General features: G+C 40.5%; 1 protein-coding gene across 1 annotated transcript; it reads left to right on the forward strand.

Moving 5' to 3' along the window:
* Positions 1 to 806: 806 nt before the first annotated feature.
* KCNG4 (potassium voltage-gated channel modifier subfamily G member 4) lies at positions 807 to 5,529 on the forward strand. The gene is made up of 2 exons (XM_031950201.1): positions 807 to 1,488; positions 4,524 to 5,529. The coding sequence occupies exon 2, from the start codon at positions 4,572 to 4,574 to the stop codon at positions 5,418 to 5,420; it is 849 nt and encodes a 282-aa protein (XP_031806061.1). The 5' UTR covers positions 807 to 1,488; positions 4,524 to 4,571; the 3' UTR covers positions 5,421 to 5,529.
* The last annotated feature ends 17,103 nt before the right edge of the window (positions 5,530 to 22,632 follow it).

A 22,632-nucleotide genomic window follows, 5' to 3' on the forward strand; every position in this document is an offset into this window, starting at 1 on the left:
TCTCTCCTCTCTCTCTTTCTCCTTCTCTCTTTCTCTCTCTCTCCTTCTTTCTCTCTCATCTCTCTCTTTCTCTTTCCTTTTCTCTCTCTCCTTTCTTTCTCTCCTCTCTCTCTCCTTCTCTCTCCTCTCCTCTCTCTCTCTTTCTCTTTCTCTCTTCTCTCTCTCCTCTCTCTTCCTCTCTCTCCTCTCTTTCTCTCTCCTTCTTTCTCTTTCTCTCCTCTCTCTCTTCTCTTTCTCTCTCCCCTTCTTTCTTTCTCTCCTTCTTTCTTTCTCTCCTCTCTCTCTTCTCTCTCTTTCTCTCTCTCCTTCTTTCTCTACTCTCTTTCTCCTTCTTTCTTTCTCTCCTCTCTCTTTCTCTCTCTCTTCTCTTTCTCTCTCTCCCTCCTCTCTCCTCTGTCCTCTCTCCTTTCTCCTCTCTCCTCTCTCTCTCTACACACACACACACACACACACACACACATCCCACTACCAAATCTTTTCTTTTTCCAGGTTAAGCCATTCCCCCCTGCTGGAATGCTCCACCTCTGGGCTTTCATCATTCAGTTCCAATTTCACCTTCTGCGGGAGGCATTTCCCAGTCCCACCAGCTGCTAGTGCTTTCCCTTCTGAGATTACCTTCCATCTACTCTGGATATATTTTATATAGTCTTAGTTATAGACATTGCATGTTGTCTTCCCTATTGGAATATGAGCTCCTTAAGGGGACATTTTGTTTTTGCCTTTTTTTTTTATCTCCAGCACTTAGCATAATGCCTGACACTTAAAAGTAAATATTCAATAAATTCGTGTTGCTCCTTGTATGTCATGGTCACTTGCAAGATGGAAGAAGTTGAAGCTAAAAGAGCTAAGGTCATAGAGCGAGTCATGGCAAGGTTGGGACTAGACCCCAGGACTCCTGGGTCCTGATCCAAATCTCTTCTCCCAGCACCTGCTATGTCTAATGCTTGCATATTATGACCGTTACTTCCAAGTTGCTCTCTTTTTGGCCGAGGAGGGGAGGGCATTTCTCTGCTCTCCTGCCTGGCAGTTGGCATTACTGCTGCTGCTGGTGCTGCTGCTTGCTGGATGGTTGGATGGCTGATGGAGAGATTATTTCTAAGCTCTTCCCATTCTCTCCCCCCTTGCCTGCCAGGACCACACTGACTGTCCCTTCGGGAGTCAGAGCCGAGTGAGGAAGCAGGGCAGGTTCTGCTACCTCATTGAGCTAGGAAGCCCAGGCAGCCAGTCCCCTTCCAGAAAGGGGCACTTGCAGGTACCTTTGCAAGCCCAGAGCTTTCTGAGGCACAGAATGAATGGACTGATCCTCCCTGGAAGAGCAAAGGCAAGCAGAGAAACTGAAACTTAACTGCCCAAAACCAGCTTTTCTTCCCCCTTCTTCCTTCCCTCTTCACTACATCCCTACATGTCTATTCCCTGGGAAATGAGGAATGTACTGTCTTCTCAGGGAGGCGGCTGAGCACCTGGAAACAATCCCCCCACCTCAGGATGGTGAGTCAAACTTTGGGGGAAGTTGCTGTTTGCCCTTAAGGATGGCATGTAGGACTGATGGGACTGACTTAGTTAAACAAGAATTTAAAAATCAGTGGCGTGGGGATGTTGTTCCCAATGAGCACCTTTTCCAGATGTTCAAAAGGTAACAACAGCTGGCTTTGCTCACCAGATTTGAGGGGAGGGAACAAAGAAGGGAGTCAATAAATGGAGAATGAATTTCCAAGTGGGATTTCTGCAGTGAATGCATGATGGCAGGAGCCCTAGCTGATGAATCAGGGGCCAGGGTTCCACTGGGGGCTCTGCTGCTAATTTACTGCATGGCCTCAAGCAAGTCTCTTTGGACTTTAATTCCCTTCTTTGTACAGTGAAGGGGATAGATTAGCTCTAGAGCTCTGAATTTCTACCTCGCTCTCCTACTCTGCATGAGAACACACACACTTCTCCCATCTGAGTGTGGTTCACCTGCATTTAGTTATTGGCCATAAAAATATGGATGTGGCAATAAAAGCAGGGTTTCGGGGGAAAACGTATAACATGTAAACATGAAATACAAGGGCCAAAATCAAGCTGTTCCATGTCAACTAGAAATCCAGTGATGCCGGAAAAGAGAGGAACTTTTATCCCTCTTAGGCTACAGAGTTTCCTTCTCTATTGAGGTGCTTTTTGGATCCTGAGATTGTGGACAGTTTTACAAATGATGCCGGCTTGATAGGACTATCCCATAACGTGGCCACAGGGCTCTTGAGATTGTGTATAAAACTGGAAACAAAGCTGCATGCTGAATAATAATGTAATGCACTCATATTGAGTCAACAAGGTAAAACTGTAGCCTGTCAGAGCTGAAAGGGACAGGAGTGATCATCTAACCCACTCCATCAAAAAGGCAAAAAATCATTTCTTAAATGTCTATTTTGTGCCTGGCATGGTGCTGAGTATTTCCCTTTCTTTTCATAAAAGAAGAAACTGCCCCCCCCCAAAAAAAAACAAGTTGACCTGCCCAAGGTCATAGGTAGGGGTTAGCAGAGATGGGTAGCATTGAAAGGAAGACTAAATGAAAGTAATCACAATGGAATTATTAAGGATGTGCCCACCCCACTGGCAAAGTTAACAAGGTGTTCAGCTTTGAGTCTCCTAGCTGCTCTTAACATTGATAGTGATGTGGGATGGTTAGAGCCAGAGGACCAGGGGGCAGAGAACTAGAAGGAACCCTAGAGATCAAGTCTAGTTCCTTCATTGACAGATAAAGCAACTGAGGCCCAATAATTTGCCTAAGCTCATGCAGGAAAAAACCAGCAGAGCTGAGTTTCATTTTCAAGTTTTCTAAATCCAAGGCCCATGCTTTCCCCTTCTCTGTATTCCACCAATCCAGAATTTCCTCCTTCATTCTCTTAGTTGTTCTGGACGCTCTCCAATCCCTTAAAGGCCTCCAGCAAAACCTATTTCTTATTTTTAAAAAATTCTCCCAATAACCCCTCACCAGCCCAAAGTTCTCTATAGCATCCTTTAACACAGAACCTTGAGTGTTGAGAATGGAAAGGGATCTTGAAACATAGAAAGTTGGCAGTGGAAGGAACTTTAGACTATAAAGCATCAGCCCTAGAAAGTCCTCAAACTCCAAAGGAGGAAACTGAAGTCTACAGAGACTGAGATTCAGTAAAGTCACACATAATTTGAATTGACTACAAAGACTTCCAATGCAGGGCTCTTTCCAAAGACACCTTAGAGAACATGGTGTCCAACACTACCCTCTCCCCCTCAGTATTACAGAAGAGAAAATTTAGGGGTTACAGAGGGTATAGAGATGGATGGAAAGCAAGGATAGATACAAAGTAGATTTTGCTTGGGGTCATTAGAGGCATAGTAATTGTGGCTTTTGTAGAAAATGGCAAGGCTCACTTTTCCTGCTCACTTTTCAAATGATAGAGTCATGGAAGCTAGAAGGGATCCTTAGAGATCATAGTCTAGCTCCTTTTACTTATACTCAAACATATTGAATGATTTGTCTAAGGCCACGCAGCTAAAAAGCAGCAGAATCAGGATTTGGGAAGGCTTCAAATTCGAGAGGGTTGCATATAGCACAACAGACAGGATTTTGAATTTGTCAGAGGACCTGAATTGAAAAACTAGCTCTGTGACTCCCTGTGAGATCTTAGCTAAGTCACTTAGCCCTCTCATAGGTCTTAGTTTCCTTTATCTACAAAATGAAGGGACATGGATTAGATGGCCTCTGAGGTCCCTTCCAGGTTTTTCTAGATTTATGATCCTGTGAAGTCTAGCCTCTTCAGGACTTCTGTAAAATGAGAGGAGAAGATAGACTCTTAAGGTCTCTTCCAACTCCAATCTCTAGTATTATGAACTATTGTCCTAACAATTTCTCTATCTCTCTGTGTGTCTCTCTGTCTCCCTCTTCATCTCCCTATTTCTCTGTCTCTGTCTGTCCCTGTCTCTTTTTCTATGTCTCTCTCCCCTCCTTCCCTCCCCCCTCTCTCCTTTCCCTCTTTCTTTCTCCCATCTCATTCACTCTCTCTTCTTTTTCTTGTCTTTCTCTCCCCTTCTCCTTTATTTTATCTTTCTCTTTCTTTCTTTCTTTCTTTCTTTCTTTCTTTCTTTCTTTCTTTCTTTCTTTCCTCTCCTCTCCTCTTTCTTCTTCCTCTTCCCCTTCTATTTCACTCTTTCCCTCTCTCCTCTCTTTTTCTTTTATCTCCCATGTATGTCTGAATCTGCCCTTCTCTTTCCTCACTCTCATCTCTCTCTGTGTCATTATCTGTCTCTTTCACTCTGTCAATCTCTTCTGTCCTTTTCTCTTTCACTCTACTTTCTCTTTCATTCTTTCTCTTTCTACCCCCTCTCCCTTTCTCTTTCAATCTCTGCTTCTTTATCTCTCTCCCTTTCCTTTTCACTTTACTTTCATTCTTTCTCTTTCTACCCTCCTCTCCCTTTCTCTTTCACTCTCACTCTTCCCACACCATCACATCCCTTTGCCCTCTTTCACTTTCTCCCCCATTTTCTTTTTTTTCCCCCTTTGACGACAGACAAGCCCACTCTAATCCATTGTGGTGGCTTCCCAGAATCCCTCGGAGATGCCGATGTTTTCCAGACGTGGGGACAGCGAGGGTAACCACCGCTACGCTTCCTGTAGCACTCTGGGTCAGTTCTCACCCAGTTCGGTCCGGGCTTCTTCCATCAAAGGGCTTTATTACCAAAGGGCCCGGAAAGTCGTCCATCCAGACCAGTTCCTGACCGTTGACCTTAAAAGGGAGATCATCGTCAACGTGGGTGGGAACAAGTACCTTCTCCCCTGGAGCACGCTGGACGAGTTCCCCCTGACCCGGCTGAGCCGGCTGAAATTCTGCCGGAACGTGGAGGAGATCGCCGAGCTCTGCGACGACTACGACGAAGACAGCCAGGAGTTTTTCTTCGACAGGAGCCCCAGCGCTTTCGGGATGATCGTCAGCTTTCTGGCGGCCGGGAAGCTGGTGCTTCTGCGGGAGATGTGCGCCCTGTCTTTTAAGGAGGAGCTGAGATACTGGGGGATCGAGGAGTCCAACCTGGAGAAGTGCTGCTTGCGCAAGCTCCGGCAGAAGCTGGAAGAGCTGGCCGAGATCCAGAAGGAAGAGGAGCTGCACCGGCAGAAGGAGGCCACCGGCGTCTGCACGGAGGACACCCGATGGGGGCTCTTCATGAGCCACCTCCGCGACATGGTGGAGAACCCGCAGTCGGGCCTTCCCGGGAAGGTGTTCGCCTGCCTCTCGGTCCTCTTCGTGGCCACGACGGCCATAAGTCTCTGTGTCAGCACCATGCCGGACCTGAGGGCCGAAGAAGACAGGGTGAGTCCCCTTCGCCTCTCCGGCGGCCGACTTCGGCTTAGCCGTGATGCAGATAGGCTTGTGGGTCCCACGCCTTGGGGTGGTCACGGGAGATTCGCTTAGAACTCAGCCAAACCAACCATCTCACACTATCCAACAGAGTATAGCAAGCGATAGTTTCCCTGGCAGACCTGGGAGGAACATTGGGACATGGAAGTCAGGGCTGGGAGGGACATTAGAACCTGGGATGTCAAGGGCTGGGAGGAGCAGAACAGAATGTCATAAAATGTCACCGCTGAAAGGGAAAATAAAGCATAGGATGACAGCTGGAAGGGACATTAGGACATAGGAGGTCAGGGCTGGAAGGGAAATTAGAACACTGGATGTCAGGATTGGAAGGGAAATTAGAACACAGAATATCAGAGCTGGAAGTCCCTAGACTACAGAGCATCAGATTTGGAAGAGGCCTTATTTATAACATGGAATGCTAAAACACAGACTGTCAGAGATAGAAGGGACTTTAGAATATAGCCTGTTAGAACGGGAGTGACCCTTTGACCACTAAGTACTGAAAGAAGCCTTAGAATAAAGACTATTAGAACTGGAGGATCTTAGCAATCAACCAACAACCATTTATACAGTGCATTTTTGTATCAGGATCTTTAGACTATAAAATGTTATAATGAAGGGAAATTAGAACAGAGAACATCAGACCTGGAAGGGACATTAGAATACAGAATGTCAGAGCTGGAAGAGAACTTGGAGATCACCTATTCTGGCCCCTCCTCATTTTGCATATGAAGAAATCAAGTCCCAAAGAAGGAAGTGGTTTGCCCAAGATGATGATCTTATAAGTGACTATGTTGGAATTAGAATGCAGGTCCCTTCTTAATCCAGGGCTTCTTCATCAGAAGTTCTCTTCTAGTAGATGCTGTTTTGTTCTCCACAGTTTTCTCCCCAGGAGCACCTAACACTGTGCCTGGCAAACAATAGGCTCATAGTCACTACTTGCCAATTGATTGATTAGCATCTAATTATAAACTAATTTTCATTCTGCTCAATATCATGTGATCGGAAATACTGAGACATTCTTATTTGGATTTGTAAAAAGAATATTCACAAACAACAAAAGAAAGCCCACACAATTTATTATACTATTCCTTCAGGAGAAGGAGCTTCCTTCAGGAGAAGTAACTATGTCACTGATAGTTTATTTGGTGCAGAATGACATATTGCTTCTCAATTTTTAAAAGGCTACCTTCATTAAAGACTCATGGAGGAAAAATACAGTAAATGAAAAGAAGATGAATAGATTTCAGAAAATCAGACTTCAATATAGTAAATGACTTGTGCAAGGTCATACAGCTCATTAGCAACAAAGCCAGGATTAAGATTCAGGTCTTCTGGCACCCAGTCCCAATTAGCTGCTTCTGTCTAGGCCACCAAAATAGAATGTTCCTTTTTAAAAAAACAAAACAAAACAAATCCTCGTGACTATTACCAAGTATATAAACAAAACAGACTACTTTCTGCAGTTCAGTGAGTCTCCAGTACTAAAAACCAAACATTATGTTTAAAAGATCAATGGAATTAGGCAGACTAAAATTTGAACTCTTAAATGCTGTGAGACTTTGGGCAAATCCATGCCTCTCTCTGGGCATCCGCCCCCCCATCTGCAAAATGAGGAGGCTAGAAAAAAGAGTCTCTTAAGTTCCTTCCAGCTTTGACATTCTGTGTTCTCACATTCTATATCCCTTTTCTTTGATAATTTTGTTGCTTTGAGGATCCTAAAACTAGAGCTAAAAAGGATCTCAGAGGCTGGCCAGTTGCCCACCCCTCATTTTACAGATGAGGAAACTGAGACCAAAGGAATTTATATGGCTTGCCCAAGGTGCCACAGAAAATAAATTCAACTCCTCTGACTCCAAAGGCAGTTTCTGAGTGACAGCATCACTGTATGTTTCCATCTAAAGAAACCATTTCTCTTTGTACTACAAAGATAGATAGATAAAGATGGGAAGACAGAGACAGGGAGGAGGGAGAGACAGTAAGAAAGAAGCAGGGAGGGAGAGGTATAGAAAGACAGAAAGAAGAAAAAAAGACATAGGGAGACACTCACAAAAGAAGACAGAGAGAGACGGGGCTAAGGAAAGACGAGAAAGAGAGACAGAGATAAACAGAGACACAGAGAAACAGAAAAACAGAGACAGAGAGGCAAACTGTCCAGAACCAGGTTTATGTTATTGTTCAGGTAGGAATTCAGAGCCAGAATGTAATTTATGACTTGAAATAAAACTAAATATGGTACAATATTCTGGAGTTAAGAACAACTTCAGATCCTTCATAAACATCTACTTAAATGTACATAGAAAAAGCAGATACTCGCCTTGCACTGCATATTTTCTTTCCAATGATGTCAGTTTTAAAGAAAATCTCCTGAGATTACTTGCTGAATCCACTGAAAATCAGCTCTAAGCATTGGCTACACTTAGCTTCATCTCATAATGATCCTTATGATTATTTACAATTTCTATAAGATTTGGCAGTTCTATAGGATAATAGCAAATGAATGTGATAGATAAAGCCCCAGATTTGGGGCAAGGAAGACTCACCTCTGACCCTTCCTAGCTTTGTAACTGTGGGTCAGTCCCTTAGCTCTCACACTAGGAGTTCTCCATGCAGCTGAAATCATACTCACTTCCTGTGTTTGTATATGGCCCTTGTCCATCAGGATCATGGGCTATAGAAACCATGTAGTTTGAACCCCTCACTTAACAGGGAAGAAAATAGAGGTTCTGGCAGGAGAAGGAACTTGTCTAAGGTTATATAAGTCTTGAGCAGCTGGTGGCACAGTGGACAGAGCACGGAGCCTGCAGTCAGGCTGTCCAATTCAGCTTTGGACACTTACTTGCTATGTGACTTCAGGCAAATCACTTAATCTCTGTTTGCCTCAGTTTCCTCATCTGTAAAAATGAAGCGGAGAGTGAAACGGCAAACTACTGCAATATCTTTGCCAAGAAAACCCCAAAAGGAGTCGTGAAGAATCAGATGTGACTGAACAACAACCCAAGTAGGAGGAGGCAGAATCAGGGTTTAAAAACAGGTCATAAATCCATGTTTTTTCAGAGCTGAAAAGGATCTTAAAAATAATTTTGTCCAATCTCCTTATCTTATAGAGAAGCCCAGGGAGGGAAAGGGATGATTTCTGTGACTCCAAATTCAATGCTTTTATCACTACAATCAGGTACTTTTCTACATTTTAAATTCATTAACAATTAGATTATTTATTATTGGTGTGGTATAGTTGAGAAGATTAGGTGTCAGAAGAACAGAGTTTGGGACTCAATTCTGCCATTTATCCATGTGATCTTGGGTAAGCCACTGATCCTTATTGAGCCTCGGTTCAATTCTAATAACCAGCATTTATTGAAACTTTACAGAATAATTTATACATGTTATTTTATTTGATCCTTGGAAAACAACTGCTGCTATTTTATAGGAGAGGAAACTGAGGCTGAGAGGATGAGACTGATAACTGTCCAGAATCACACAGTTACTGAGTGCTTAAGGGAAGATTTGAATCTCAGTGATTCCTCCCTCCAAACCAGCACTATCTATTGCACCATGTAGACTTTTGCTACTCCAAATTCATGAACCTCTTAGGAAATAAGATTCTAAAATCTTGAATGAAAATCCCTTACAGATCTAAAATTCATGATGCCCCAGCTCCTCTTTTTACAAATAAAGAAATTGCAACATTGAGCAGTCAGATGATCCTCCCAAGGTCGCAGAACAAAGTCATGCAGTGGTACATGGATTCAGAGCTCACACTCTGCTGGGTCACAGTGAGCAGAGCCCGTCTCCCCCATCTCCTGCAAAATTCAAAGGAACCTCCCCTGGGAAGATGTCCTGCACTGACCATTTTCAAGGCAGCTGGATGACTTGACTCAAAAACAAATTAATTCTTTTGCAGATCTTGCCTTTGGAACCTGAACCCAGCAGATTTACATTCATGTTCTCACAGCATAGGAAGCTCCTTTCTTATAGAAGCTTAACTGATTTTTCCTGAGGGAATTCCCTGATTTGAGTGTGAGGGCAGATAAAGCCCAAACAGCATCCTGATGGGTATCCTACCTCAGACAGCTAGTACCTGGATGAACTTTGGCAGGTTCCATAGCCTCCCTGGACCTCAGTTTCTTCATCTGATAAATGAGGGGGAGGGATGGACTAAATGACCCTGAAGTCCGTTCTGGCAATGAGAGAATATCAAAAGGCTTTGTCCACAAAACACCCAAAAGAGCTTCAAAATGGGGACTGAATTAAGCTTTCTAATTAAAAGCATGTCACTCTGAAATTCAAGTCTTCAATGGCTCCCCATGGCTAAGGGATACAATTCCTTAGTGTGGCATTCAAGGTTCTCCCCATTCTGGTCCCTTTCCACTCATTTCACATGTAGTATGTATATATGTGTACACATACATGTATCTTATACACATCTACTATTTACATACACATATTTTCTTATCGATATCTTCTTCCCTAACTAGTAACTTACACATAGAATACTCCCAGCTCTTTACTTTGAGTTCTTCCCCGTCATTCAAACTCTCCTCCTTTCTATTCTCTTCCTCCAAATTCAAATCATACTCATCTTTCAAGGTAAAGGCCAGCCAGGAATTACAGTGCATTGACCGTGGTATCAAGAAAGCCTGTCTCAGACACTTATAAGCTGTGTGACCCTGAGGATGTCACTTATCCTGCCTTTGCCCTGCCTTTCTTATCTGTAAAATGGGGATAATGATAGCACCTACCTCCCAGAGTTGTTGGGTGGATCAAATGAAACAATAGTTATGGAGTGCTTAGCACAGTGCCTGACATACAATGGTTAAGGGTTTAATAAGGGTTTAATAAATGTTTTCTCCTTTGCTCCCTCTTTCTTTCCTTCCTTCCTTTTTATCTTTCCTTCCTTCCCTCCTTTCTTTTCTTCCATCCTTTCTTCCTTCTCCCCTTCCTTCTATCCTTCTGTCCTTACTTCCATCCTTTTATCCTTCTCCCTTCTTTCCTTCTATCCCTCCTTCCTTCCCTCTTTTTATCTTTTTTCCTTCTTTCTTCATCCTTCTTTCCTTTTTTCTTCTTTCCCTCCTGCCTTCTTTCTTCTATCCCTTCTTCCTTCCTTCTCTTTCATCTTTACTTCCATCCTTCTAAACTTCCCCCTTCCTTCCTTCTTTCCCTCCTTCTTTTCATCTTCTTTATTCCCTTTTTATTTTTCCTTTCTTCTTCCTTCCCTTCTTTCTTTTCTTCCCCCCTTCCTTCCCTCTTTATGTCCTTCCTTCCTATTATCCTTTGTTCCCCCTTATTTCCTTTTTCTTCCTTCTCTCCTGCCTTCTTTCCTTTTTTCTATCCCTCTTTCCTTCCATTCTTCTATTCTTCCTTCCTTCTTTCCCTCATCTTCCTTCCTTTCTTCCATTCTATGTGAATGAAGAAACCATCTCAGTCATAATGACTTCTCCCTCTTCTGAACTCCAAAAACTAAATGTCCATACCATTCAATTCCTGGATTCACAGAGAACTTGAGACCATCTAACTCAATCTCCTTATTTTACTGATGTGAGAACTGAGACCCAGAGAGGTACAGTAGCTATTTTTCCCCCTGAAAGTCTGTTTGACCTCCATAATTAGACTTCAAACTCTTTAAAAATAAAGATTATAGCCAGGCATGTCAGTAATTCCAGCAATTGGAGTAGCTGAAGCTAGAGGATCTCTTGAGCTGAGGAGTTTTGAGTCACAGTAAGCTCTGTGAATTGGGCATCCAAACCAAGTCTGGTATTAAGATGGCGAGCTCCCAGGAGTGGGTTCTGCCAAGTAGACTAAGAAGGGGCAAACTAGCCCAAGTGGGAAATGAGTAGGTCAAAGGTTCTATCTAGGCTGACCCTGTACATCCAGACTGAGTAAAATAAGGGAACTCAATCTTCAACATAAATGAATGACATTCAAAATTACAATAAAATAGGAACCATTTCAATTTTCTTTTTCTATGTCCCCCAATATTGAACACAGGGCTCTTTGCCCATGAAGTAACTCAATAAATATTCATTGAACCAACTATGACATTGCTGGGATCATTTAAAAATGAAAACACTTATTCTTAGGAGTAGCCTGGGGGGAGATGGGAATTATTAGGGCATAATGAGAGACAGGGTGGCAATCTAGTGCAGGACTGAAGTCTCAGTTTTGTCATTAACTGCCCGTGTGCCTTTAGCCCGAGGAACCTTCATCTTTGTATTAACTCTTTCAAAAACCCCTTTTACTTTCTTATTATTTTCTGCATTCTCTTCATTTCATAGACTGGCTCCCTTCACAATAAACCAGATGGAATTTACCCATGGCAGATGGAATTTTAAGCTTATTCCCCAATTCTTGTCTGTCCCTCTTTATTATCACTGAACCATTAAAAAGTTGAAGTACAAAATAACCTTGTATATTGAAAACTATTACTAATGCAGAGCAAATGGAGTCTTGCCCAGAGTGACAACATCAGCAGAGAATGGGTATATTTCTTTCCTGTGGACACCCCCAGGGTTCTATGATTGTGGTAGTCCTTTTCTGCAGTCCCATCTTCTCCCCAACCTCCATGTGGGCAAAAATGCGACTCTCTGGGGCCCAGACTAACACCATCCCCGATGCAAATATGATTCGATTTTTTCTTTAAAGGTACCTACCACAGCTACGCAATTGGATTTACCGAAAGCATATTTGTGACTACTTATAGCTCTGCATGTATCTCCTATTCAGTCACTCTTCCTCCAGAGACAAATAAAATAATTCATAATTTAACAATTCAAATGACTTGTGGTTTCATACTTAAGCCGTTATCTTTACACACACACACAATCCCATCTTTGTGGACAGTGATTTGGCTCAGTGGCTAGAGTCCTGAACTTGGACTGAGTTTGAATCCTGCTTCAGGCAATGGGATGAAGTTTCTTAATCTCTGTCTCATTTTCCTCCTCTGTAAAATAAAGAAAATAATCAAACCTACCAAGTGGGGTTGTTGTGACAATCAAATGAAATAACGTGTAAAAACCCTTTGAAAACTTTAAAACATTCATCATTATTATAGTTCATAATAACAGCTAACATTTATATAATGTTTACTATATGCCAGGTACCATATTAATTAAGCTGTTTACAATTGTTATTTAATATTTATTATTTAACATTTATTTATTTATATGTTATTTAATACAATTGTCATTTAATCCTCACAACAACTCTGGAAGGTAGGCGCTGTTATTATCCCCATTTTATAAATGAAGAAACAACCAAATAAATTTCAATTGTTGCTTGGGTTAAAAAAAAAAAAATCTCTGATTTGTTGGCAAAGTTCTTGAGTTGGTTGGAGGAAATGGGCTAAAGGAAAAGAACTAGATTTAGTGCCTGACATATAGTAGGTGAATTTGATTAACTGAATAATAAGATTGTCTCTTTAAGAAAGTCAGTTGAGGCAGTAGGATAGGCAGCAGACGGGACTTGAGATCAAGAAAACTTAGTTCAAACCCCACTTCAGATCTTCAATTCCTTTCTTTGGGGGGGGGCAGGAGAGGCAATCAGGGAGCTAAACTTGCCTAGGATCACCCAGCTAATAAGTGTCTGAGGTCAGATTTGAACTCAGATTCTCTCGCTTCCAAAGGTATGCACTATTCAATGCACCACCTAGCAGTCCCACTTCCTCGGTTTCCTCTTAACCTTTTCAGCCTCATTATTTATAAAAGTTGGGGCTTGGGCTCAGTGACCTCTAAGGTCCCTTCCAACTCCCAGCTAATATCCTAGGATCTGTTTTAAGAAATGGAGGAAGAAGAGACATCTCTCCTCTCTCTGCTGTCATTTCCCCCTTTCCATATTTGATTAAGCTCTCCTTCACAAAAGCTCATGCAGGTTTTCCCTGACACTCCAGTTCCACATCCTTTCTTGAACTACTAGCAAGTGATCATCTTTGTGCTTTCTCCTTTAGTCCTAGAATTAAGGCTTCGGACAGGGTATTGGGGGGCAGCCAAGTGGTGCCATACAGCATAGCATGCCAAGCCTGAGATCAGGAGGACTCCTCTCCCTGAGTTCAAATCTGGCTTTAGACACTAGCTGTGTGACCCTGGGCAAGCCACTTAACCTTGTTGGCTCAGTTTCCTCATCTGTAAAAATAAGCTGGAGAAGGAAATGGCAAAACCGTTGCAGTATCTTTGCCAAGAAAACCCCAAATGGAATCAGGAGTTGGACATGACTGTAGTGATTAAAAAAAACCACAGGGCATCTCCCTTCTTCCACACTTTTGCTTAGCCTCTGAAATCCCATAAAGAACTCCCCACTTATTTGCAATTTTGCCTTTGGTTCCTTGGATTTTGATCATTTTCCCAGAAGATCCCTCTTTTTTTTCTCTGTTTTTATCCCATTAAAAACCTGCCCTTCCCTTATTCAAACCCTCTTATCACATTTGTGGGTACCTTTTTTTAAATTCAAGCCTTCTTCCTTTATCACCCTGATTCTAATCTGTCTTCACAGATCTCCCTCATCCATTCTCAGAAAATCAATGGGAACCCAGAGTGTAAAATGTAAAAAAAAAACACTTAGAAATCACTCTAGTCAAACAAATCCCCTATGAGGAAATGGAGTTTTGGAGTAAAACTCCTGAGCTCAGGAGCAGCAGAACTGAGACTTAAATCCAATTTTTCTGACCCACCACTCTAGAGCTTTTTTCACTAATTTAGCTTCCATTCTTTCTTCCTGATAATTGACATTTGCCAAGAATAGATATTCTGCTCTTAGAAGGTTCCTTTCCCTTGGAATTTCTTTATCCCCAAATCATAGATTTTGAGTTGGAAAGAACCTTAGAAATCATCATATCCCGCTCCCTCATTTTACAGATGAGGAAACAGGCATGGAAAGGTTAAGGGACTTGCTCAAGATCACACAACCAGTAAGTATTGGTGGTGAAATTTGAAATTATGTCCAAGTCAAGTGAATTTCTCATTATACTACCTGCCTTCTTTGAATGAGAGAGATGGATAGAAGGATGGGTGGATGGATGGAGAGATAGGATAAATGTATTAATAGATAGAAGGATAGAGGTAACTAGATTGATATAAAATAGATGGATGAATGGATGAATCGAAGGATATATAGGCAGATAGATAAAAGATGGATGGATAAAGAATGGATGAATGAATGGACAGGATAGATAAAGAGATCAATAAATAGACTGATTGATAGATGGGTAGAAAGATGTGTGACTAGAATGCTATATATATATATATATATATATATATATATATATATGATGAATGGATGGATAGATAGAAGGATAGATAGATAAATGGATAGAAGGATACATAGGTAGATAGGTAGGTAGGTCACATAGATAGATAGACAAATAGATATGTGGATAGATAGAACAAGCATCTATTAAACACTATGTTCTAGGCCTGTGCTAGTGTTAGGAATACAAAATATATGCAGAACAAAAACAAAACTGTCCTCAAGAACATTATTACATTCTAATGAAGGAAAACAATACATAAAAGGGAACAGAAAAGCAAGGTGGAGAGAGAATGAAAGGTCCTCTTCTAGATGAGGTAGGCAGGTGAGTCAGAACCTAAATAAGCATGTCAAGCTGGGCACTGCCCAAAATGGAAGTTCTGGGAAGGAATTCCATAATAATTATAAAAATTATTTTAAATCAACTTTATAATGAAAAGTAGAGTTGTAAAGACATGCATTAATGGGAACTTAACATGCTACAAAACTTCAGAAGAGTCTTGATTCCCATTCCTGTGGTCAATGTGATCTGTATTCTGCCTCAGTAGATGAATGGCCATGACAATTTAATAATTTACAGTATGAAAAATTCCTACCCTTATGTTTGACATTCATATGTGTATATAAATATAGTGGAAATAATACTTGAGTGAGAGCAAAGATGCCTGGCTTCTAGTCCTGGCTATGTGCCATGGAGTGTCATTTTCTTCTGTAAATCTCAGTTTCCCCATCTGTATAATGAAGGAGTTGGATAAAGATTTAGTTCTGAAATTCTAACTTTGTTTTTTTTCCTTCTTCCCTTCCTCCCTCCCTCCTGTCCTCCTTCCCTTCCTTCTTTCCTTCCTTCTTTCTTTCTTCCTCCCTCTTTTTCTTCCTCCCTTCCTCTCTCCCTCCTCATTCCTTCCCTTCCTTCTTCTCTGACAGTTACAGAGAAGTTGTCAATCTTCATTAACAATAGTTTCCCCACACACCAATACCAGGGAGTACCCATGGCAATGAAATCATGGATGGGGACCAAACCCTTTTTGGGGGGTACATTTCAGTGAAACTTTGTACATTAATTTCTTTAAATTGGTATCTTTAAATATTAATAAGATTGGGCATTTTAAAAGCAGCCAAGTAAAACGACAAAGCTCTAGGTTTAAAATAAGGAAGCCCAAGCTTGAATATTATCTAAGACATATATATATATATATATATATATATATATATATATATATTAGTTGTGTGACCCTGAGCAAGTCATGTAACTTCTGTCTGCTTCAGTTTCTACATCATAAAATGGAAGTAATAATAGTGCCTACGCTCCAGGTCATTGTAAGGATCAAGTGAAATAATATCTACAAAAAGCTTAGCATGGTGCCTAGAACATAGTAGATGCTATATAAATGCTAGCTATTATTATTATTATTATTATTATAGTGCTTAGCACAGTGGCAGGCACATAGTAGATGCTATATAAACACTTGCTGTTTTTTATTATTATTATAGTGTTTAGAGCAGTTTAGAGCCCCTACTAACACATAGTAGGTGTTAAACAAATGCTTGCTGTTGTTGTTGTTATTATTATAGTGCTTAGCATAGTGACTGACACTACATAAATGCGAGTTATTATTATTATAGAGCTTAACACAGTGGCTGGCATGTGCTGTATAAATGCATGTATAAAAGGTGCTTAGCATAGTACCTAGCACATAGTAAGTGCTACATAAACACTTGCTGTTATTATTATTTTTATTATAGTGCTTAGTATAGTGCCTAGCACATAGTAGGTGCTATATAAATGCTTGCTGTTATTTTTTATTATTATAGTGCTTAGCCCAGTAGCTAGCACGTAGTAGGTGTTATATAAACACTTGCTATTATTATGGTGATGATGATGCTTCACGTAGTGCCTGACATTGTATAAATGCTAGCTAGGCTTACTGGTGCTTGTCTTGTAGCTAGTTGGACTCCCAGGGGCATGCTGAGAGTTCAGTTAGGGTTGAAAATACCAAATTATATTAGCTCAGGGGGCTTCATGCTGGAAGATAGCGCAACTCAAGAAAACAAGCTCAGGAGGGCCCCTCTTCCTCCTCATCCCCCAGTGCCAAGCACTGTACTAGCATATTATGGGTACTATATCAATGTTAGGTATAATAATCATAATAATAATTATTATCATTACTGAAATCCTCTATTCACTTTTTGTTTGCTCTTTTGTGAATTGTTTGCTCATATCCTTTGTCTGTTAGAGACAAAACAGAACTGAATGAAGGAAGGTATTTGGGATAAAGCTGTGGTTCATTTACAATCTTGCTTTCTGTCCTTTGTGTATGGAAGTGTTTCTATTTGATGAATTCAAAATCAGGGAAACAAAAACCAGACATAATGCTCTTGGACAAGCAGTCTCTACTAGACAGAGCCTTCACTGCAGTGTGTGGGATATCACTCATGAAACAAATACCAAAGACTTCTACGCCATTCCAAGCAAAATATTCTGCCATTAAATTATGTGTTTTTATTAAAAGTCTTATATCATAATAACATCTAACATTGGTAAAGCACTTTACAAATAGTATCTCATTTATTCTCACAATAACCTTATGGAACAGGGGCGATGATTGCCCCATTACAGAAGAGGAAACTGAGTTTAAGTTGAAGTTAAGTGCCTTGCTCAGTCATACAGCCAGTAAGCACCTGAACAACCCTAAGAGATGTATGCTATTATTATTCCATTTTATAGTTGTGGAAACTGAAGCAGACAGAAGTTAAATAACTTGGCTAGGATCTAGGCAGGATGTGAACTTTGAACTTCCTGACTCTAGACCCAGTATTCTCTCCCCTTCATCATCAGCTGTCTATATTTATATTGTGGCAGGTCTTAGACCCAGAGGTTCCTGACTGAAGCCAAGGTTCTCTCCTAATGTGTGTCTCTGGGACAGAGGGTAAGAGTGTATCTATAGAAACATATATACATACAGAGAGAGACAGAAACAGAGACAGAGAGACAAAGAGAGAGACAGGGACACACACAGAGAGACAGAGACAGAGAGAGGAGAGAAAGAGAGAGGGGGGATGAAAGGAAAGAGAGGGAGGAAGAGAAAGAGACAGAGAGAGAGAGAGAGAGAGAGAGAGAGAGAGAGAGAGAGAGAAACAGAGCAGAGAAAGAGAGAGAGAGAGACAAGGAGAGACAGAGAGACAGAGACAGAGAGGGAGGGAGGGGAGAGAGAGAGAGAGAGAGAGAGAGAGAGAGAGAGAGAGAGAGAGAGACAAAGAGAAACAGAGAGACAGAGATAGAAAGACACACACATACACATATATATATATGGGTATACATATATGTATGTATATCTCTATACACATGATCCATTCAAATTCTATTCCATTCATTTAAACTTTGACCAGGCAGCACAGTGGGTAAAACACTAGCTCTGGAGTCGGGGAGGAACTTAAACAGTCTCAGACACTCACTAGCTATGTGACCTGGGCAAGTCACTTAAGCCAGTTTGCCTCAGTTTCTTCATCTGTCAAATGAGCTGGAGAAAGAAATGCCCAACCTCTCCAGTATCTTTGCCAAGAAAACCTCAAGGCTACTGAACAGCAAACAACAAAATTGTGATTGATAAGATTTCACTTTATCTTATTTGGGACTACCTTCCCCGTCCCTTCTCTTTCATCCGCCTCACTCTGATCTTCCTTCATTAGAATGTGAGCTCCCTGAGGACCAGTGTTGTCTTGCTTGCTAGTATTTGTATCTCCAGAAATACCATCTGGTATAAGAGAAAAATCACCGACTTTGAATTCAGGAGAGCGATGTCAAAACTAATGAGACAATGTTTGTATTGCACTTAGTACAGCGTCTGGCACACAGAAGGTGCTTAAGAAATGCTTGTTCCTTTCACTACTCTTCCTTCTCTCCTCCCCTCTCTGATTTTGAGAATCCAATGAAGTTCCCTGGACCTCCATTTCCTCATCTATTAAATATGTAGTTGAAACTAGAGTGGCTTCAAGTTCTAGAGCAGCCTCTAGTTCTTGAGTGACCTTGGTTCTGTTGGCAGTCTTTACACTTCCCTCCCAAAATCATTGCAAGAATCAAAGGAAATCATATTTATAAAAATTATTAGCATGGAGTCAGTGCTTATTAAATGCTGTTTTCCCCACCCCCATCTCTACTTGCCACACAAAAATGTGGGCAGGCAGGAGAGCACAAAGAAAGTTTTACAAAGAAAACAATGTTTGGGTTACACTAGGGGGGAAGCTTCTTACCTCTCCATAATCCTGATAATCTTCTTTTAGAGGATTTGGAGAAAAATCCAAACTACCTTCCATCAGTAAAAAGAGACACATCCGCTATATTCTTACCAGTCTAGTGTCAACATCACAGGAAGTAATCATCCCCTAACTGTCTCCTGGATTGTTGTGCTGAATTCTAAGCTTCACTTTATTAGGCTGAGGAAAATGACATAAGAAAGACAGTTGAAGGATCTGGGGGTGTTTGGTCTCCAGCAGAGGTGGGAGGGACAGGTTATTTACCTTCCCAGAGCCCCCATTTCACCCAGATCTAAGCCTGGAAGGGATCTCAGAAACCCTTTCCATCTTCAAGTTGAGGAAATGGTGGCCCAAGAAATTGCAAGGCTACTAATAATCATTGTCCCTACCTCACAGGATTGTTGTGATGAAAGCATTTTGTATACCTTAAAGTGAGAGAAATGTACATTATTATTATTCATCTGAAGAATGACAGAAAGATCCTGTCCTTAGAAACAGACCAATATGTGGTAATTACTGGGAAGTTCAATAAAAATAAATTAAATTTTTTAAATTAAATTTTTAAAAAATTGTCCCCAAGTGAAAAGGAATATATCTTGAGGCAGGTAGTGAGCTCCTTGTTACTGGAGTTCTTCAAATAATGTTAGGCGACCAACATGAGGGAGGAATTGGATTATTTGACCCCTCAAGTTTCTTCTAAGATTCCATGAAGTATTTCTTTCATTTGGTCTCTCTTTGGGGTCATATCTGCTGAAATTAGCTAATTTAGAAGCCAAATTACATAGTATTCAATGGGGAATTATTGTTTATAGCTGAAGAAAGTATTTAAGAGAAAGCTGGATGTCAGCAATGGTTCAGAAAATTACTCTGAAGACTCATACCATGTCTCTAGCAATGATCACGGAAAGCCTCGGCTATGGCTTATTTTATAGACCAGTGAGAATTTTACTGAGCCAAAATTAGGAATTTGGGGACCTGAGAAAAATAACACAACTATCCCCCAAGACAAGTGGGAGGAAGGACAGACATCTTCAAACGAAGAGATTGAGGAAAATGTAGAAGACAGAGACTTTCAGGTCACATTCTGGTATACAGAGAACTAGGCTGGATGGAAGAACAGCTCACCCTAATCAATCTGAGGTGGCTTCTCATTTTAGTGAATTATTCTTGCTGACTAAGCAGGTGATGTAGGTGCTGTCATAGATTTCAAAATTCAATACCCTGAGCCAAATCTCTAATCATCCTCCCTAGTTTCAGTGTTGTTCTCAAATATACTTTTTAGGATTATCGTCTGCCCTATGACTATATATACCCAGTACTGCCTGCTTCTTGTACAATCCTATCAGCTGTATTTCTAGCTTCGTCGGATGCCATTTATTTTACCAATGTGAAATTTGTCAAGGGTTTTGACTCAGCATTCATCAATTTAAGTCAACCAAGATTCAGGAGCACTTACTGTCCAAGAACCTGAGGAAACAGAGAAATGACAAAGTATAACTTCTTGAGCATCTAAGCTGGTATTTTCAGTCCAGGACTTAACTCACACATTTCTCTTTCTTTGCTTTTAATATCTCAGGTTTTTATTCTCTCTCACCTCAGGTTCTTCATAGAAACATATTATCACTGACTCAGAGAAACTTAGAGTTGGGGCTTTAGAACACAGAATATTAGACTTGTTTGGGATCATAGAACAGAACATAAAATTTTATAGTAACAAGGGATATCTGAACATAGGCTGTTAGAATATGGAATATTAGAACTGAAAGTAACTTTGGAACATAAAGCTAGATAAGACCATAGAACATGAAATGTTGGAAAACAAAATTGTAGAGTACAGAGGAACATTAGAATATAGAATATTAGACCTGAAAGTAACTTTGGAATATGGAGTGTTGGAGCTAGATGGAATCATAGAATAATGTTGGAACACAAAAATTTTAGAGTAGAAGCAACATTAGAACACAGAATATTGGAAGAAGAAAATAACTTGAAACAGAATGTTGGATCTGGAAAAGACATTGCAACACAGAACAAGTAGAATGTTTTGGATAATACCTTAGAGTATAAAATATTGAAAAGTCCTGGAAGCACCCTAGAATATACAACATTGAATTGGAAGGAGTTTTAGAAAAAATATTAGTGCTGGAAAAAAATGACTTAAGGTAAAAATTAATTCTTCTACATCTCTAGAAGAGCTGGTGATTCCTGGTAAAGATTGAGCTGGCATTCCATATGCTCTTATGCCATGCAAAAGTAGGAGTGAGAAGAGAAAAGCAGATGACACAGAGCAGCAGATTGACTCATGGTGGATTGCTCTACTTCTTCCAATGTGGAAAAGTAGACAGCCAATGATTTTGGCAGGGTACCCTTCAAATATGCCCTAGGGGTCTTCCAGCTTTATTGACCCTTCCCAGAAGTCAATAGGCAAAAAAAAAGACAGCCATTGACCTGGAACATCAAAAGGGCCTAGGGCAGACCTTCATCTTAATATTTTAAATTATCATAGCCCTAAAAATTCAGAGTCCATTAAAGTCTTAGAGATCATCAACTCTATTGCTCCAGTTTCACAGGTTAGGAAATTGAGGAAAAGAGAGGGAAAGTGATTTGAATGAGATCAGGAAGCCAGGAGTAGAGCCCAGCTAGGTAGATGAATATTCTTTCCACTAAATTGTCTTAGTTTTTAGAGCTTTAAAGAATTTTAGAAGTCATGACCAATACTCTCATTTTACAGATAAGGAAGTTAAGGCCCAGAGAAGCAAAGAGACTTGCTCAAAGTCACATAGGCAGTAAGCCCCTAGTAAGTAAGGAAGAACTCCACATGCAATTCTCTTGCCACTATAGCATGTTGCTTTTCTATTATTCAATGATTAAGTGCCTCTTACATCTAATTATTATGTTACAAAGATGAGTATAAGACCCAAGGCCTGCCCTCAAGGAGCTAACAATCTAATGGGAAAGTGAACAAGTAACTATTGTATAAAACAGAAAATGAAAGAACATGAGAGAGTTGGCTAAGTGATCCAAGCATGGAGAGAAGCCATAAAATACAACAGAAAAAGACCTAGATTTTAAGACAGAGAATCTGGGTTTAATCTTACCCCTACCACTTTCTAACTTTTTTTACTTTAGCCAAATCACAAGGGCCTAACTTTTCTTATCTACATGTCCTTGAGGGCCCATTTCAGCATTCTGATCATACATTTCTGGGTAACATGAAAAATGGCTATGGCCATTTGACTTTCAACTGGAGAAGAATCGAAGGAAACATCTTAAAGGACATCTCACATGAGCCAGAGCTACAAAATGGGATACTGTAAAGTTCCCTGGAAAGAAATGGAGGTAGATCATCAAATCCCAACTCTACTACTTTGGGGCTATATGACTTTGATTAAATCATTTCCTTCTGTCACTTTTGTAAAATGTTGGGGCTGGACTAGGCAAGAGCTCTAAAGCCTTTTGGTTATATCTTGGATATCTTGGACTCATTTGACAATCTGGTAATACTCTTGAATGACATTTTTAAATGCATAAAATAAAATAATATTGCAAAAGAAATCAATTATGTTGAAATACAATTAGCAAAATGTTAAAAAAAATTCATAGCCAGGTTAAGAATCCATTTTCAACTGAAAGTTACATTAATTTAGTTCTAAATCTGTGGACCTGTGAACATATTTCCTGCTTTGCGTTATAAACAGACTATTTCAGAGGACAGCCGATTTGTACTCACAAAAAGTCAAGTGCTGTGGTATCTTAAAATTACCCTTAGATGCCAGTG

Source organism: Sarcophilus harrisii, chromosome 2, assembly GCF_902635505.1.
Source record: "Sarcophilus harrisii chromosome 2, mSarHar1.11, whole genome shotgun sequence".
NCBI classification, from domain to species: domain Eukaryota; kingdom Metazoa; phylum Chordata; class Mammalia; order Dasyuromorphia; family Dasyuridae; genus Sarcophilus; species Sarcophilus harrisii.

Coding starts and splice junctions, on each gene's coding strand:
- KCNG4 (XM_031950201.1), top strand. CDS start 4,572: ATGCCGATGTTTTCCAGACGTGGGGACAGCGAGGGTAACCACCGCTAC.